The following is a 20,151-nucleotide window of genomic DNA, read 5'->3' as shown; positions in this document are numbered from 1 at the left end:
CTGTTTTAGTATTACTTCTGTGTCAGCCAAGCACTTAAACGCTTAACGAGTCGTGACTTGTGTTACAAGCACATACAAGACGTGGAAGTAGAAAGGCGTGCAGAAGGTATCGACTGCGTACATGCGAACTTAACTTAACAGTGCTTTCTTACAAGGAATATTTACAATTTGTGTAAATTACATAAAGAGCACAGATACCATGGGCGATCCTGAGAGATTCGATGGAATGCTGCTAGCTATGGCCCAGCAATGTGAAGGTGGAGTCAAAGAGGTAGACTAGTCTTTCCATGTTTTGAAAACGAAACAAGAACGATATCGCATGTTCTAGATGTTTCTGTCAATGCTCACACCAAACGATTGTTGTAGGAATAATAATTCCATTGAATTGTTTTGTTGTATGATATAATTACTAGAACAGTTATTTAATAATTGTTATTATCTGCTCTGGTCATTTCATGAGGAATAGTCTTTTATGTATATAATTTATGTGCTGTATGTTGATAATGTTGTGGAAACCCGCCAACTTGTATATAAATGGGCCTAAATGCTAATACGCAAACTCGCTTATCATACAACAGTTAGAGTATGGATTTGTTGCTGAAAATTGCCGAAATAGACGAAATCGCTAAAATAGTAAATTTTGCAATACATTATTTAATGACGCATTAATTCACGACAAGGTACATGTAAATAAAACAGTTGAGTGTAAGCTAACCATTACACCCTAGTGCACTACGTTTAAACTAGTAGTACACTACATTTAAGCTACAGGTAAACTAATAGTGCACTACGTCCAGTCAGGTAATGGACAGTGCCACTGGACACCTGTGTTACATACCTGTATATTGTAGTTGTTACATATACAGCCCTGTGTAAATTGCCTGCCTTAGGCTTATTTCTGTCATCCTGACTTTACCAGGGATATTTAAATGTTGATAAAATTTCATATAAAATTAACTGAAAATAAAATTGGCTGCGGTTCTTATATGATATATTGCACAAGAGGAATTAAAACTCAATCAACTGGATTTGTAGTGGGGTTTTTATCATTATCTTTTTTGAAAAGATTTCATTATAGTGTAAAATTAAGGTTTATCTTCCTGATTTCAAAATTTTGATGCTTTTCATTTATCTTTTTAGATGTAGTTAATATACATTTATGTTATGATTAATTCTACCTTAATAGGCCTTGATGACTGTTTGTAGATTTTTTCTCAAGTACACTGTATATGTATACATTTTAATATGTATTATTTTATCAGACAAAAATATATTTAAATTCAATGTATTGTTACTTCACTAATATCTGTTAATTCAACAATGAAATCATTTCATAGTATATAATCAAGAATCTTAAGTTTCAAAGATATTCTCATTTATGTACTGTAAGAGACATATAATATCTACACAACAAGTTATGTACCTGTACCTTTATGTATAATTGGTACTCTCAGGACATGCCTGTTGTCATGGCCACCTGGGCCCCAGGGCCCAAACCCCACCTCACCACCACCTTATGGACCCCCATAACATGTACGCCATGTATCAGATGAGGATTAGTCTTAAGGTGTGCCTGTTTTAACACCTGGCTATAGTTTTGTCAAGTCCCCAATTACCCCCCAGGGGTCCATTTATAGCATGCTGTGCCAGGCTCCTCTGCGTTACCTACCTGTAATTAGGTTTTGACTTCCGGCGTGAGACAGTGCGGACGTGCATGTCGGAGCTCCGATATGCACGGTCTTATTCTACGAGTTATGAACGTTTTTTGGTGTTGTATACCATGTTGGAGTAGATATAAATCTGTAACTAATTACTATGCCTCCGAAGAAACGTGTCAAGGGTACAAATACTAAAAAAGCCAGCGAAAGTGACGACCCACAGGTGAGCAGTACTGCATATAGTGGTAATCCATGCATGAACAGTGCTAACGTGTACACGTGTAATACCAATATGTCGTGTCCACCTCCGGCCCCCAGCCCGGGCCCTATGTTTCAACCACAAAGTAACCAATGGTATAATGGACAACCCTATATGAATAACGGCCAGCCTCAGAACATGTTTTATAACAATATGGCGTCTCCTACACCGATGACTCCGGCCAGTCAACCCCACACCCCGCCGCCATCTATGGACAACCCCCCCGCTTGGGCACTTTCTCTTATTACACCTTTAATATCGAAAGTGGATGCATTGACAGGCAAATTATCTAAGCTGGACTCTCTTGAGAAAGTTTTCCGTGAACACCACGAGGATGTTAAAAACTTTAAGGTACGATTGGACGACATTGAGGGTTCTCAAGCTTTTATCAACAAACAGTTTGAAGATAATCGTCAAAATTATGCCGACCTCGGCCAAATTCAACGGAGTCTTGACCGTGCAAATGATGACATCATGGATCTTAAATGTCGTTCAATGAGGGACAACTTGCTATTTTTTGGTGTTAAGGAAGAAGATGGTCCTGATTATGTTGATCGAACGGATGTTGTTACAGGGGCCCAAGTACGTGAACCAAATGAGGATTGTATCCAAAAAATCAAATCCTTAGCGGTTGATAAGATGGACTTTACTGAAGATCTACTCATTGACAGGGCGCACAGGATTGGTCCTAAGACGACGGGTAAGATCAGACCCATAGTAGCCAAATTCAATCAGTTTCAGCAGAAAGAGAGAGTGAAAAAAAACTCTAAAAAATTGAAGGGGAGTGACGTTTTCATATCGGACCAGTATCCCAAGGAGATCCAGGAAACCAGGAAGAAACTATGGCCAATCTGGAAACAAGCACGTGGCGAAAAGAAAAGGGCAGTGTTTGTGAAAGACAAATTGTACATAAATGGTGACCTTTACAAGGATCCCGATTCGTCCGTCCAGTCCGTCCGTGTACCTACCAAGGGTGCCCCCAAAAACGTTCGTAAATAGGACAACGTGGAGTATGAGTCAAACCCAGACTCTATATCACAGTCATTATGTACCGGCATTAGCCTGTTATCATGGAACATAAATGGTGGTTTGGACAGAAAATTACAATCTATTAGTTTACAATTATTTTTGAAAACATATGATATAATCATCCTTACTGAATGTTGGATTCCAAACGATTATCAAGTTGATATTGATGGTTTCGACTCCCATGTGGTACCTAGGAAACTTACCAATACTACTCAAGGTGGCGGTATTGTAGTCTTAATTGATTCTAAATTGAAACAACATATTTCTGTTTGTGACATAATTCACGATTCGATTGTATGGCTGAAGATAGATAAATGTTTATTACTAGAAACTGAGGATGTCTATTTAGCGGGCGTGTACATACCACCCGCAAATTCTATTTTTTACAGCAAATATAACTGTGATTTATTTTTTGAGCTTGAAGCTTGTATTAATTGCTATAGTAGCGAAGGTAAACTTATGTTAATCGGCGACTTTAATAGCCGCACAGGCACACAATCTGATTTTGTCCAAAATGATAATATCCATGTCAGTTTAGAGAGGCAACTCTCTAATATGTTCCACTACATCCCTGACGATGAATATTGTACACGGTCCAACCCTGACGACACTGTTAACCAGTTTGGCAATCGGTTAATTGATTTATGTAAATCTACTGGAATACGCATATTTAACGGTAGAGATGTAGACGGTTATTCTAATGATTATACATATTGTGGTCATAATGGTATGAGTGTTATTGACTATTTGATTTTAAACCCATGCCTTATAAACTTAGTTAAAAAATTCATAGTGTGTAATTTCAATGTTTTGTCTGACCACGCCCCCTTGCACCTGGAATTGTCTACACGATTCTCATTGGACGAGCGCGACACCGCGTATGCGGAATCAACCGAACACAAACAAATACCGAATTATCGCTGGAATGAGGAACATAGTGGTCAGTTCTTAGATAACCTTACTAGTAATCTTGATAATATTAACGCGTCCGTTGTAATTTCGGGTGAGGTCACTCAACATTCAATCGATTCCTGTGTAAGTCGCTTTACCGACGAATTCACCCGGACGATGCGCCCGTTTACTCTGACTACTCGTACGTGCGATACACACACCAAAGGTGCAACAGGGCATGACCAGACGAACCGAACTAGAGGTTCACACGTGTGCGAGGACAAACCCTGGTTTGACACAGAGTTAAAAAAAATGTTTTACAATTATAAAAACGCATTGAATATTTTCAATAGATGTAAATCCATAAATAATCATAAAATATTAATTGATAAGAAAAGGTTATATAAATTAGCCGAACTTACAAAGAAAAGGATGTATATTAGATTTGAAGGGGATATGCTTGAATACCTAAGGAAGTACAACCCAAAACAGTTCTATAAAAAGTTTTCATCTTCCAAGTCATCAGGTCCAGAAATGAAAATCAGTACATTGTTTGAACATTTCAAAGGTTTAGCCACCAATGATGGTGATGAAACTGGTACCTTTTGTAATCACGATTCTGAAGAAAATACTGTCCCATTATATGAGGAATTAGACAGTCCAATTAGTATTGATGAAATTAAGAAGGCTATTAATAACTTAAATCATGGCAAGTCACATGGAATAGATGGAATTTTGAACGAATGTTTTTTAGTTGGAAAAGAAATAATTATGCCTGTTTTATGTACACTTTTTAATTCAATTTTGAACTCTGGTTACTTCCCAACCGAGTGGTCTGTGGCAATAATAACTCCTGTTCATAAAAAAGGTGTAAAAACTGATCCCAACAATTTTAGAGGTATCAGCTTGCTAAGTTGTTTGGGCAAATTATTTACGTCCATTCTGAATTTAAGATTGATACGTTGGTCCGAAACTTATGAGACAATTACAGATGCACAATTTGGATTTCGTAGTGGATTAAGCACTGTAGATGCGATTTTTGCCTTACACTCTATTATTACTAAATCCTTAAGTGAAAATAAACGTTTGTATTGTTGCTTTGTCGACTTTCGCAAGGCGTTTGACTATGTGAACAGAATTAATTTATGGTATAAACTCTCGAAATTAGGTGTCAGGGGCAAGCTTCTTCAAATAATTAAATCAATTTATAACAATGTTAAATCTTGTGTCAAATTTAAAGGTTGTTTATCTGATTTTTTCTCAAACGATATTGGTTTAATGCAAGGCGAAACTTTGTCGCCGATATTATTTTCCATGTACGTAAATGATTTTGAATCTTTTTTTATATCGAAATGTAACCAAAATTACGATTTTGGCGAATTAAGCTTATTTCTGATGCTGTATGCTGACGATTTAGTCTTGTTCTCTGAAACTGTCGAAGGCTTACAGGAATTATTAAATAATCTCGCAACTTATTGTGACAAATGGAAACTAACAGTCAATATTGAGAAAACAAAAGTTATGGTTTTCCGTAAAGGCGGGAAAATCCGTAACTGTGAAATATGGTCTTACCGCGAGAAAAAAATTGTGTTGACGATTTCTCCTATCTTGGCGTAAACTTTAGATACAATAATAAATTCACGAATGTACAAAAAAAATTGTCTGACCAAGGACGTAAAGCTATGTTTGCTTTGTTTTCTAAATGTGTAAACATGAATCTAAATTGTAAAACCATGCTGAGTATGTTTGACACCTATGTAAGTAGCATTTTATTCTATTCATGTGAAGTTTGGGGGTCGACCAAAGGGTTAGATATTGAACAGGTCCATTTACATTTTTGTAAGAGATTACTTAAAGTTAAAAAATCTACAAATAATGCAATGGTATACTGGGAACTTGGCCGTTTCCCTTTAGAATACACAAGGAGATATAGGATAATAAAATACTGGTTCAAACTACTTGACACGAAAAATTGTATTTTAAATACTGCGTACAACTTTTTGTTAACTAAGAACACTGGGTCATGTTTTAATTGGGTACAATGTGTAAAGGATCTGCTTTGCTCCTTAGGTTTTGGTGATGTATGGCTCTGCCAATCATCACATAATTCTAAAGCTACTTTATCTTGTATACGTCAAAGAATTTTTGATCAAGCTAGGCAATATTTAAGAGATCTCTTAGAAAAGTCTTCTAAATGCTTTTTATATCAGTATATTGTGGACAATTTTTCCATTCAATTTTACTTAACAAAATATATACCTATGAATTACAGAATATGTTTATCGAAAATTCGTATGTCTGCGCATTCTTTAGCAATCGAAACCGGCCGCTTCAAGAATATTGATCGACATAAGAGATATTGTATAATTTGTAAGTCAGCGACTGAAGTAGAGGATGAATACCATTTTATATTGAAATGTAACATGTACAATAACTTAAGACGTCGTCTCATTAAAAAATATTACTGGCAGAAACCTTCAATGTTTAAATTGATACAGCTATTGAATGTAAATAATATCAAACAGCTAACTCGTTTAGGCAAATTTATTTTCGAAGCTAATAAGATTCGAGCCGCATGTCTTTAACTTGTTCACTTTCCCCTACATTCGCTCCATATATTTTAACTTGATACACATAAGTATTTCACCATACAATCAGATCTGCCTGATCTCAACGGGGGATGTGCGAGTTTCTGGTAGGGGTATCCCCAACCACTCTCGCATCTCCCTCACCGTTGAGATCATTCATTTGGATCAAATACATAGCTTTTAATATACTGTTATTATATCAATATTATATGTAACCAATAGTACATGATTTGACTAAGTATAGACTTTTATATTTAATATAACTTATGTCAGTGAATTGTATATGCAAATCTTATTTTCGAAGCCAATAAGATCCTGGCTATATGTACAAACTCTGAACTCGTTCTCCACTTTGTAATTTCTATTGCTGTTCACGTATATTATGACTTTGTATATTAAAATATGTGCTAATGGGCAATATGGCCCACAGTCAATAAAGAAATTGAAATTGAAAAAAAAAAATTAGCATCTAACACTACCCATATATAATATCTAGCTGTGGATGTTTTTTCAATTTTTTTTTTTTTTTTTTGTGAATCATCGCAAAAAAATAATTAATTTTTATATACATTTTTCTTCACAATAAAGATATTCAATAAATATAGTTTATAAGCTGATTTCCTTTATTTACAAGAAGAAGTAAAATCCCCATCAGTTATACATTTTAAGGTAAAGAACAATTAATCATTTTCTTAATGCAATACTAGGAAAACACTTAAATGCTGATCAAAATGTATCCCAAAATTTAGTTTTGAAACAATATTGCAAAAAACATGTTAGCATGAACTGTAAAAAATTAAGGTCCACATGATCCACATGTGTTATAATATATTCTTTACATGTTAAATAAATGTTTAATCAATTTCTTTATGTGTTCAGGTTTCTGACTTTAAGCATTGGATGTATACACATAGAATGTACAACATATATTATGGACTGAATAAGGTTTTAATAAGCATATAATATCACATCAAGTAACGATAATTGTTGTCAAATGTTTTATTATATATTTCATGTGATGAAAACAAAATTACTGGAATTAAACATGTGAAATATATAACTGATTAATCATTTCAAAATATAAAGAACCAAAAGATAAATGAAACTTGGCTTGAACAATTTAACTTAGTTAAAGGATTTATAAAGTAAATTTCTCTTAACTTAGTTACAGTGTATAACTAACAAGAATAGAAAGGTTGAAATATATAACATCAAACTAAGCTTCCAAACCTTTTTAATAACTCTTTGAATATAACTGCTAGATAGCGATATATATACAGTGCAGGTAAAAATCACAGGTAGCCTTGGGTACTGCCAATTACATGTATGGGGATTTTGCTGTTCATTGCCTCTTAGGGTGTAGTGCACTACTAGTTTACCTGTAGTTTAAATGTAGTGCACTACTAGTTTAAACGTAGTGCACTACTAGTGCACTAGGTGTAAAGGTTATATTAGCTTACATGTACACTCAACTGTAGTTTACTAAAAGATGTTTACTGAAACCATTGTTTACTTGGAAACTTGATGTTTCCCTATCGAAGTATTGCATCAATTTCTGGTACTTTCCAATGTATGTTTACAATTAATACAGGAAACTGACTTCTGGTGTACTTTTAGAATTAATATGGGTTTTTGATAGTAAGTGTACATAAGGGTTGCAGCTGCACTAATGTCTAACATGGCCATCAGGGCTAATGATGATGAAACATTTTGCGATTTATTCATCAAGCTGATTAACGCACGCAACCTCTGAAATGCCTCTGGATAATCTGGAGAAAATTAAAATTTCAGCTACGCCTTTGAAACTTGAATCAATTGAAATATCTTATAAAACCATGGCTCTGTCTGAGTGTGCAGAGTTGAAATGTAAATGTGTAATATAATAATCAGTATTATTTTCCGTCAATCTTCCAAGATGTATACAATTTCACTTTGAGATCTAGGATATATTGCATTTTATTGTAATATAGTCAATAGTCAGGAGTAATTATTAAAGTCCAATAGGCCAGTTTCACAATCGCAAAATGTAAAGAGTTATTTCCCCTGAATTTCGCGAAAACGAGGCTCAGCCTGCTGACAAGTTGACGGTCACAAGTCACAAGGGGTGTGCCTAATGAGTGTCCTGTGAGGGTTTTTGCACGCCCCGCATTTCGTTAAGTGATATTATTAAATATTTTTTTCTGTATCATACAGATGAATATATAACCTATGAAGATGTCAAATTTGACTTTGATATAACGAGTGCATATTATACAAATGTACCGGCGAACACGAAGTTACGGTGCCATAAACATACGAGTGTCCTGTGAGGAATGAGTGTCCTGTGATTGCTTTTACATGCCCCGTAACTCATTAAATGATATTTTGAAACTATGTTTTCTGTATCATACAGATAAACATTGAGCCTATTACCATGCAAAAGTTGACTTTGATTGCACGAGTGCATATTATTTAAATGTACTGTCGAAGTTACATTGCAGGGTGTCCCGCGGGGTGTTCGCACGCCCCGTGATTTTTGTTCACAGGTGGACTTGTGGACATGATTATGATGTTTTTAATTTAAATGTTTTATTATAGACGATTAAATTATTGTATCACAATCGCATGCTTAATTTGTAAAAAAAATATATCGTACCTCGGCCTTATAAATTTAGTATATTTTTTTTTACAAATTAAGCATGCGATTGTGATACAATAATTTAATCGTCTATAATAAAACATTTAAATTAAAAACATCATAATCATGTCCACAAGTACCTGTGGTGTACTAACTAGTGAGTGTCCTGTGGCGCCGTGCCAACCTCGGGTACTTTGCCGCAGGCATGGTCATGATCACTGGTGATCGAACTGCTCAAACTTTAAAACTGTACATGTGTCCGTTATATAAGAATTACAAATACACGTAGATCTATATACGTATTTTCTCCCAAAGTCCGTTTATTAGAATTATACCGTGGAAATAACTTTATTACTCCTGAAATATACGTATTTTCTCCCTAAGTCCGTATATTAAAATTATACAAGAAATAACTTGTGATATGCATACCTTCCCATGTATAGAAAATATTGTTGTTATTACTATATGACCAACACACACATCTGTACATTTATGCACATGTATATAAAACATACATATAATATAGAGGATATCTGTGATACTTATTAGAGTATATATATATACACCTCTTTTATTTAATCACTCGAAAATACGCATCACATAAAATAAAAAGCAAACAGAAAATTAACAAAAGGTATAATAATTGTCCTGTTACACTTGCATTCGTTACTGCCTTTTGTTGCGATAATGTCCATGATAATGTCCATGACCCATACATTGACATCGACACAGCATGGGGCTGAATTGAATAGTCGCGAAACAAAACTGGTCATTGACAAGTCATCAACCACTTCACATAACTGAGGCAATAATTTACAGTGAGTTAGTTGGCATCACTAATCAATTCATATACTGTTAATCACCTTTTGAAAAAAGAACGATGTCTACAAATAATTATGGTTAATAAAATATAATGAAAAGTAAAATCCTTCAATATTTAACTAACGCTCACGATCAACATGTACACCAAGAAAATGCACAGTTTTAACTTTTAATGTAATTTCTAATTACACGTATTTATTAAAAGTGCAAATACACTGTCTACATAGTTAACGCACTTATAAAGTTTAAATACATCTAAATATATAATTGACGGCAGTACTGCTTTTTCGTACATTACCGATAGCAGTTGTTTTTAACATTTAAAATGTATGGCCTTTATTTCGTAGAGTAGCGCAAAAATCTTAACCTATTTACCCTGTACCCAGTAATGACTTCAAAATCAGTTATACTATTAGTTAATATTCATATCTATTACACGCCTATCAATTTAACAAAATGTGCAAAAAACTGATAGGACACTCATCTTACACTTACTGTAAATTCGTCGTAGCATTTGCTAAAATGGACTTGTTCTATCAAAGTCAAATTTTGCAGATTGATAGTAATAGACATCGCGTATATATGTACGAATTGTGGGGTGTGCAAATACCGCACAGGACACTGCACCGAAAATGAATGAATTATTATGCTTTCTTCGCATCAAACTCGATGTCAATTTTTGCATGTTAATAGGTTCGATGTTCATCCGTATGATGCAGAAGGAATTAACAGAAAATACTATTTAACGAATTACGGGGCAAAAACTCTCACAGGACACTCATTCCTCACAGGTTACTCATTCCTCACAGGACATATGTATATGTATTGCACCGTAACTTCGCCGGTACATTTGCATATTATGCACTAGTCTAATCAGAGTCAAATTTTGCATGTTAATCTATTAGATGTCCATCTATATGATACAGGTACTATAATTTTGAAATATCATTTAATGAATTACGGGGCGTGAAAAAAACGCTCAGGACACGCATTCACTTTAACAAATTTTATTGACGAACCATGACGTTATTCACCTGTCAACCTGTTTGTACAGGACAACTTTTCAGAAATTGACAAATTTTATGTATTAATAACAAATTACCAGCACATTAGCTTATATATAATGTATAAGTTACTTTACCCTATTAATCATTGCTATATATTGTTCAATTATATATTAAAACCTCTAATTCAAGTATCTTATAGCAATTCATTGATTTATCATAAATGTGTTAATTACATGTAAAAGGAGCAGCACAAACCGGCTATTTTCGGAGTCAAACATCAATGAAAAAAGTGTCATGAAGCACTTTGAAAAAAGGTTTCAGCAGTTTAATTAATTACCAGTGATCCATGCCTACGAGATAATTATGGAGTTGGTGAAAATTAAATTCGACCATTTTCCTCAAGTCTCCACTCCATATGCGATCTTTTGCTGACATTTGCAATTGCTCGTAGGAAATTTCTTTCTCTACGTCAAGCGCCTTAAATAGGTCAATCCCGGCAGTAGAGTCCGATACATCACTGGCATCTATATTATCCGCGGCATTTAACTTGATTTTAAGAGAAATACGTCTCGCTATTAGAGCAGATTTGTTTCCTGTTACATTCTCACCGCTGTATTTTTAAATCTCTTTCAACTCAGCAACCTTCAGTTTGTTTAAATCTTCCGTGTTGTTCAACTTAAAATTCAAAGCCGACATTGTTGACATTGGAGACAAACACGGAAGTGTCTCTCAGCAGGCTGAGCCTCGTTTTCAGAAATATTCAAGGGAAATAACTCTAAATTGTAGTCGATTGCGGGGATTGTGAAAGGGGTCTATTACTTTCTCTGTTCTGTTTAGGTTTCCAGCCTATTAAATAAATATGTATGAAAAATGTAGTTCTGTGATATTTTGTTTCTTCAAAATCATTCCTCTCATTCACCAATTTTCTGCTATTTTTGTTATTTTTTTTTTACAATTGACAAGTTTAATTTTATCAAAGAACAGTGTCAATAAATAGTTCTTGGATTTTTTAAAATGCAACTCATTGTTTTTTCTGTTATTTACTCATATATGAGTTAACTTAAAAAGGAATGGGGGGAAAATATCTGCTCGCACAGCATCAGGACCATTCACCTCTTTTTTAAAAAATCTCTAAATGTAATTTTGCAATAATTACTGAAATATCCAGGTGAGCAATGGAGGCCATCTGGGCCTCTTGTTCTTAGTAAACAAAGGCATATGGCATATATGTAATAGGCTAATCTAATTAAGGGCTGTGATGTTAATATCACATTTAAGCTGTTATATAGGCCTATAGCAAGAGTATCAGAAAATTTGGACTAATAATTGGCAAGTATATATGCATATCATACCCTAGTTGGTGGTTTCCCCCCCCTAATGATGTCATACAGTCAAATAGTCCTCTATTTGCTTCTAGTTTTAAAGAAAAGAAAGACAGGAAGCAGTCAGCTCTTGATGATTGGTGAACTTGATTAAAACTACAAGAATTGGATATTTTATGTGACAGTACTAAGTCTGTGTAGGGGAGAAGGCAAATAGTAGAGGAAAATGAAATAACCAGACTGCAGCCTGGATTCAAACCAAGGACCTCCAAACTCTGAGATATGTTCTAGAGGTCAACCAATTGAGCTTAATGGCCACTGGCCCAGTCAAGTTCCATTACAGACAAGACTTATACCACCTTCCTGGGAGAGGTGGGGGATAGTCAGGATATAATAGGAGAAAATGGCAACAACTATACCAGGACTTGAGCACAGCCTCCGAACGCGAGACAGATGCTCTAACCATTAGAGATATCTGGCCGCCAGGGTTAAGCCTGTTCCATTTCTGCTGAATGTGAAATCATGCAATGTTCAAATCAGGTCTCTATTTAGATTAATACCTGCACATATGAATTAATTTTATTACTGATGCTTTGTTACAGATTCTGGATTGCCTATTCAGCTTTCTATCAAGAAAGACAGATTTTTATACTGGTGGAAAGGAAGGTCTAGCTGAGGAGGTAAGAAACGAGGTTTTTAAAGTGCCAAACTTCATACCATGATGATAAAATTGATCAAGTTTGATCAAGATCACATCAATGTATACATAGTTTATCAAATTAGATACATATATACATCAATAATGTATTTGCCTGATTTATATCGGAAAAGTGAAATTTTGTGCAACCAAATGTCATGGATGCATTAATACTTTTTATACGTCAGTTACATATGATGAGAGTATTATGATATTCTGTTCGTCCAGAGATCTCCTACATTTTTCGACCAATTTCTATGGAACTTGGAATATATTATCATCATGATATATTGTTGTTTCCCCCTAAAATGAATTTTGATCTGACTATCTTTATGAAAGTTATTGCCTTTTGTTAATTCTAATTTTTTTTTTTGGTCATGAGATCTCCTTGATTTTTGACTAAGTCCTTTGAAACATGGTAGGCTCTGATTATGATACATTTTTATGTTTCCCTGAAAAGAATTATAATTTGACTACATATCCTTGTATTTTGCAAAATAATATTGTCCTTTTTTAAGTATTTGATATTTTTGTCCAGAGCTCTCCATTTCTCAACTAATTACTTTCAAACATGGAATGCATTATAATCATGATATAAAAGTTATTTCCAACAAAAAAAAATTGATTTGAATATTTTTGCAGAAGTTATTTCCCTTTGTTTATATTCAGTACTTGAATCTTGTCTGTAGATTTCCTTAGAACTACAGCTTTCTATCAATTTCTTTGAAAGTTGGTAGGCATTACAATCAGATAATCAAGTTGTGTTTAGTGAGTTGGAGATTTTGGATTACATGTACATATTTTCCTCAAACTGTTTAAACTTTAAAATTAAACATTGACTGTGTAGTGAAAGGTACGATTTATATTGTGCTAGCTAGCTACTCTTAAGGTGATGCAAATCTTATTTTCATGCAAGATAGTATGTTTGCCATTTGATGGGCGTATATATAATGTTCCGCCCTGCATTATTTCTGTTGAAGGGATGTTACAAATCAATAGGATATATGTATGAAGTATTAATACTTGGTGATAATCTCTATATTTGTCAGATTGTTATGGATGTATTCAAAAAATACCAAAAAGATGCAGAAGAGGAGAAACGAAAGTTGAGAGAGGAACGAGAACAGGAGGAAATCCGTAGGAAAGAACGTCTCGCCAAGAAAAAAGCAGAGGCAGAGAAAAAAGCACAAGAAAATAAATCTAAAGAAGAGGAACCTAAAATTAAGGAGCTTACAGATGAGGAGGCACAACAACTTCAGAATGAATTGGATACGGTATTTAAACATTTATTCTGTAGTATTCTTCCTTGGAATTCTATTTTGCCACAATAGTTATCAAGATCTTTATTATTGTGTTATGAACGTCTCTTTTAGTTCTCATAATCAGAATTCGTAAAGTGTTAAACCACCCTTATTTTGTACCTGAAATTTACCTGTATGGTCTGGAATGAGAATCTTATTGCAAAACCTGATGTAATCTCAAGTAGAAAAATGTTTCCTCATAGTATTTCAAAAGTTTAGGCATGAGTCTCGGTATTAACACTTGTTTGTATTTAAATTGATCAATGATTAAAGTCCATTTAAGAGATGATTTTAAATTAACATTTATTATCTATAGTAAAGAAACCACAACAGCTTTATTTGTAATGTTATACAATATAACTTTGATGTATTGTCACCCATTAAAAGAGCTATATGTTTGTTAGAACAGTTCAAAAGACAAGTCCTCCTTTATAAAAGGATGTTGCCTTGATGTAATTTATGATATCTAAAGCTTCAATGTCCATGTATGTTGTTGTGTCGACCATTCTGGATCAAATCTATAAATTTAGATTTTCTCCATTAGGAAAAATCCGAGAACACAGCAACACCGGAAGAAGAAACGCCGAAGGCAGAAAATGGAGACAAGGTAATATTCATGTCTGAATATATAAGCTTAATGTTATTGTCGAATCGTTTTAGGTAAATATCAGATCCTGGGTGTGATGAAAGTTTTTTTGATGTCATTGTAATATTGTAACATTTTTATCAGGTGTCTCAATGTTTAAGGATTTTGAAGTTTTAATCTAAAGCAATCAATTATTGAGAACAGTCAATCATTGAGTAGAATGAAACAATTTCAATTTTAAAATAAGCTCTTGAATTCAACTCAAAATTAACTCTCTTCTTGTACACCAGTCATAACATTTTAAGAACAACTGTATAATTTATGGTATAGGCGTTGTTACCATCAGGATTAATGAAGTATTCAATGTTTACATTCAGTGTTAGGCTCACTGCTTGTTTTGTTTAACTTTTTACTAGTATCATTATTTTAATTTATTTTGATATAAAACATCTCTTTGTCTTTTAAAACAGCATACTTGTTCATAATATTTTACTTAATAGGGGTCTAGTGTAATTAGTAAAATTGAAATGCTTGAAAAACCTTCTTAAACTATGAAATAGACATACTCTGCCTTTTAAGTGAATTGGTTAATAATGGTGAAGTGACAGAGTGTCTGGACCAGATACATTATTGAGGAAATTGTAAGGGATTAGACATATATTACAGCTGAATATTAATTTCAGATCTGTTGGTTGTTATCCTATGATGTTGAAAGGACACCAATCTGTCTTCTGGCACTGGATAACAAATGGTCTCAGTCAGATACATATTAATATAGGTTTCTATTAATCTCTCCAGTCAGATGAAGAGGAAGATGAAAAAGACAAGGGAAAATTGAAACCAAATTCAGGAAACGGAGCAGACATGCCCAACTACAAGTGGACACAGACACTGGAAGAAGTTGAGGTAATTATAAAAAAAATATAAGTTCTGGCTAGACAAGGCTGACAAAAATGATGTTGCCACTAACAAGTTAATTATATGAAAAATTAAGTTCTGGTTAGACTGGGCTGACAAAAACAAGAAAGCTATGAATGACTTAAGTTTTTGTTTAAGTTTTTTTTGTGGGGTGCTGAAGAAAAACTTGTGTTATTTGAAGTATTCTTTTAAGATATTACCAATATCTTTTATGCATGAAGATTTTTCTCAACAGAAATCTTCCAGTCCTAGATAAAAATGTTACATCTCTGTTTAGAAAGTTATAGTCTATTTCAATCTGAAGTTATAATCAATTTCTGCTTCAAAATCAACTGTATTACCCATTTGTCATGAGAACAATTTATTATAAATGAATAATACCTTTCTGATTTAGGTAAATATTGACTTCTTTTGTTATAAATATAGATATTGATTTTCTAGTTTATATAATATTGATTTTCTGGTTATAAATGAAATTTTGATTTCCCGTTATTGATAAATCTTGTTGTCATTACAGCTGAGAGTGCCATTTAATGTTTCATTCCCTCTGAAAGGAAAAGATTTGGTGGTACAGATTGACAAACGGGTAGGTACCACCATATTTCAACTTGAATGCTTGAAAAGAAATCAGGGATGTCATTGTAGGTGAATTGTTTAAGCATAATTATTATATCATAATTATAGGGTATTAAAAGTTGATACTCTGAGGTTTAATTACAATGTGATACCTGAGGTTAATGCTGGCTATTTCTACATGCTTAATAATATTTTGATACACCCCTGATTGAGTTTACATGTAGTATATAATGTAAGTACCCTAATTTCACCTTTATCCCCTTACACTTTAATTTAGTGTTTACTCCAACCTCTTCCAAAGGTTTGTATTCATCCCTGATGACTACGTACAGAAAAGGGAAAAATTTAGCCAGATTTCAAGAAGTTTTTCTCCTAGTGAGAGTTTTTTGTCCTATTCCTATTTAAGCAAATACAAATTAGTGTATTATTAGCCTGCTACTGGTGAAACCAGTTGAATTATAGGTTTCCTTTCCATCCATCTTATATGTATGTACATAATGCCAAAGATTGTCAGCTCTCTAGTAGCTTGATTCCTTGCAGGAATTTTGATCAAATTATATATATAAACAGTGATAAAGGACCATAATATCTCATAACAAGTTTGTGTTCAAGGGGTTTTGGGTCAAGGTCACTGTTTCTATTTTTAGCAGAGTCCAGTAGGAGACATGCTTTAGCAATATCCAGTATGCTTGCTTATTAGATAAATGCTGAAACACTGAAGAGAACTGATGATAAATAATGATGAGTGTACCTTTACTGTTGTAGCACATCAAAGTTGGACTTAAAGGACATCCTCCTGTGCTTGAGGGTGATACATACAACGATATCAAGGTAGAGGAGTCAACGTGGTGTATTGAGGACAGGAAGGAGCTTATAGTTAACATAGAAAAAGTAAGTCGATGCAGCATACAGTTGGCAACAATATGATTGTCAACATGTAAAGAGTCAGAGTCCCTGTGTCTGTTGAAGCCTAAACCTCAGTAGAAATCACTTACAATTCCTTTGTTGACCTAGAAATGTTGTTGGACATCTTTCTTTTCGTTTTCCTGGTTTACCCTCTGATCGTCTAGATTTTCATGCAATCTTCCGTTACTTCACTTATGAGACCTAGAAGGATAAACCGGCCTTATGATACAGTTTGATCTTTTATTATATATGTAATTTTGTGGTTTGTAGTTCTCTTGTAAGAGTTCTGTACTATTCTTTGTTAATATTAAAAAGTATGTCAATATTAAATATTTCCAAGTCTTGTCTAGTTAGGTCAATATACATCAAAAATTAAAAATTCTGTCAATATTGAATTTTTCGAAGTCTTGTCTAGTTAATGCAATATACATCAAAGATGATAAAAAGTCTGTCAATATTAAACTGTTTCCATGTCTTGTTTAGTTAGATCAATATACATCAAATATATTAAACATTTGTCAATATTAACTTTTTTCCATGTCTTAACTGTTTCAATGTCTTGTTTAGTTAATTTAATATACATCAAAGATATTAAACGTCTGTTAACATTAAATATTTCCATGTCTTGTTTATTTAAGTCATTACACTGAAATATCATTTCTTTTTATTCTGGAACATTTTCTTCGGGTTTGTAATGTAAATATGATAGAGGTTACACAACACAACCGATATGATATTTAAGAGCAGGACGTTTCAATGATTTCATGGTCACCTTCATCTTCCATGTCCAAGTGTTAAACAATACGTAGCCGATTCGACTACAGTACAATCATACCATCTTGAATACTTCTTTGATTCCATTTTATTTTTACCATCTCGTCATACTATTTTCAAACTTAGTGTCAAAGGATCTTCATAGAGATGAAAGTGACAGTGTAGTCATCGAAATGTTACATCAGCTGTGGTACATCTTCAATTTGGGCTAGTTTACATTGGGTTTTTAGTATATATCTTTAAATTTTATGTTGGCAAGGTCACCTAGTAGAGAGAGTTAAGCACCACAGCTGTTATAGCTGTTAGCCCAATGTATTAGTATAATAAATAGTCATATGAATTTAGTGTCCCTTGGCGTCTTTTGTTCATAAAATATTGGTTGTGTTATATAACTTCTATCATCATTGTTTTAAATTTGATTTGGATTGCATATCATTTCTGTTTAAGCTGAATGTGATTAGTTTTATTGTTTCTATCCAGATAAATAAAATGGAATGGTGGAGTCGAATAGTCATGACAGATCCTGAAATCAACACTAAGAAAGTTTCACCAGAAAACTCAAAGGTAAGTCTACAACTACTGTGAAACCAGTTTAACTAAATATCTCAAAACATTCCTATATAAATGTGTGCATGTTTAATTTCATAGATCAGTAGATAGCAAAAACTTAATGTCAGTAATTTAATTTTACTCTACTGTTGCTTATCATACCTCCACTTAGTAAATTAGTGGGAGGGGTGGGTTATAGAAATACTTTGAGTGTCTGTGTACCCAGGCATCCACTCGTCCATTAATGCGAAGCTTGTGTACAAGATAATCTCATTTTGATGTTCATCGGTCAAGTTCAAAAGACACACTTGACCACATTTAAGAGTAGGTAGGTGATAAATATAATTACTTTTATGTTTTGATATGATTTACTGAGTTATAGGCTGAATTATGTCATAACATCAAAATGATGAGTTTGTAAACAAGAAACTTATATTTAAATAAATTTCTCTAACTGATGTCAGAATTTTTTCGTAACAATCAGTTGTCTGATCTGGATGGAGACAGTCAATGGTCGAGATGATATCAGTTTTAATTTTTTTTTTTTCATAACAATCAGTTGTCTGATCTCGACGGAGACACACGATCACTGGTTGAGAAGATGATGTATGACCAGCGACAGAAGGAGATGGGGCTACCAACCTCAGAGGAACAAAAGAAGGCAGATATCATGAAAAAGTAAGTCAATAATTACCACAAAATTTACTGAATTATACATGGACAAGTGGAAATTTGAATTTTCTTAACATGTCGAGTAGGTATATTTCAGTCTTTACAACATGAAAATATGAGTGCATATATTCATGAAGGAGTTGATATGGTGTTTATAAGTGATCTCCAAATTTGGATATTTTTCATTTAAAATGTGTTCATAAATGTTATATTATCAAAATAATTTAAGACATTGAGGATATTTCCAAGATTTTACAGCAAATTAATTTCACTGCAATGTAGAGATTTAGAGATATTTTACTACAGGAAAATACAAGACATGGGACTTAACAGTTTATAGCCATAACATTGACCATATTTTGTAACAGATGTTTAAATGATCTAAAAATGTTTTTTTGTGTTTTTACTTCAGATTTATGTCACAACATCCAGAAATGGACTTTTCCAAGTGTAAATTCAACTGATCATTTCAACAAGAGAGACATTTTTTTATGGAAAATGCATAAATGTTACTAAAATTTGACTGGACACTCGGCATCAGTTGTTACTGTGGACTTCGGACCATTACTGCCCATCACGGTGGATATCTTCAACTAGAGATTAATACTACATCTGTTGATTTGCGTTTTATGAATGACTTTGATACAACACTACATGTACATCTAGGAGATGCCAAGCATTTCAGCAAATTAATATTACAGATAAATCCTTTGAGGAGAAATCCAATAAAGAGATAATTTACATTGAGAAAACAACTGTTTACCAAGCCACTGAAGATGTTCCTTATAAAGAAATAATTCATATTTCATTTACTGTTTATGTGTTTTATGATTACAATCATACCAGATTTATTACATACATTGATCATTAGTGGATTGGTAAAGCACACCAAGCATTCACATTTTTATTTTGTATTTGATGACAAATATGATGGAGACATGGAACAAGAATTGGAATAAATGAAAAATAAACATGATTT

The 20,151-nt window shown here is 33.5% G+C and overlaps 1 protein-coding gene across 1 annotated transcript; it reads left to right on the top strand.

Moving 5' to 3' along the window:
* The first annotated feature begins 53 nt into the window (after positions 1-53).
* Positions 54-20,148, top strand: LOC117327190 (nuclear migration protein nudC-like). The gene is made up of 10 exons (XM_033884045.1): positions 54-271; positions 12,796-12,873; positions 13,940-14,164; positions 14,736-14,798; positions 15,576-15,683; positions 16,213-16,281; positions 17,037-17,162; positions 18,432-18,515; positions 19,060-19,178; positions 19,585-20,148. Exons 1-10 carry the CDS (start codon positions 200-202, stop codon positions 19,634-19,636), a joined length of 996 nt encoding a protein of 331 aa, XP_033739936.1. The 5' UTR covers positions 54-199; the 3' UTR covers positions 19,637-20,148.
* Positions 20,149-20,151: the final 3 nt, after the last annotated feature.

The sequence above is a fragment of the Pecten maximus genome, chromosome 5 (genome assembly GCF_902652985.1).
Source record: "Pecten maximus chromosome 5, xPecMax1.1, whole genome shotgun sequence".
In the NCBI taxonomy this organism is placed as follows: domain Eukaryota; kingdom Metazoa; phylum Mollusca; class Bivalvia; order Pectinida; family Pectinidae; genus Pecten; species Pecten maximus.
This window is presented reverse-complemented; position numbering and strand designations above follow the sequence as displayed.

Coding starts and splice junctions, on each gene's coding strand:
- LOC117327190 (XM_033884045.1), top strand. CDS start 200: ATGGGCGATCCTGAGAGATTCGATGGAATGCTGCTAGCTATGGCCCAG. Junction 12,874..13,939: donor AGGAAGGTCTAGCTGAGGAG/GTAAGAAACGAG, acceptor TATATTTGTCAG/ATTGTTATGGATGTATTCAA. Junction 18,516..19,059: donor TTTCACCAGAAAACTCAAAG/GTAAGTCTACAA, acceptor CATAACAATCAG/TTGTCTGATCTCGACGGAGA.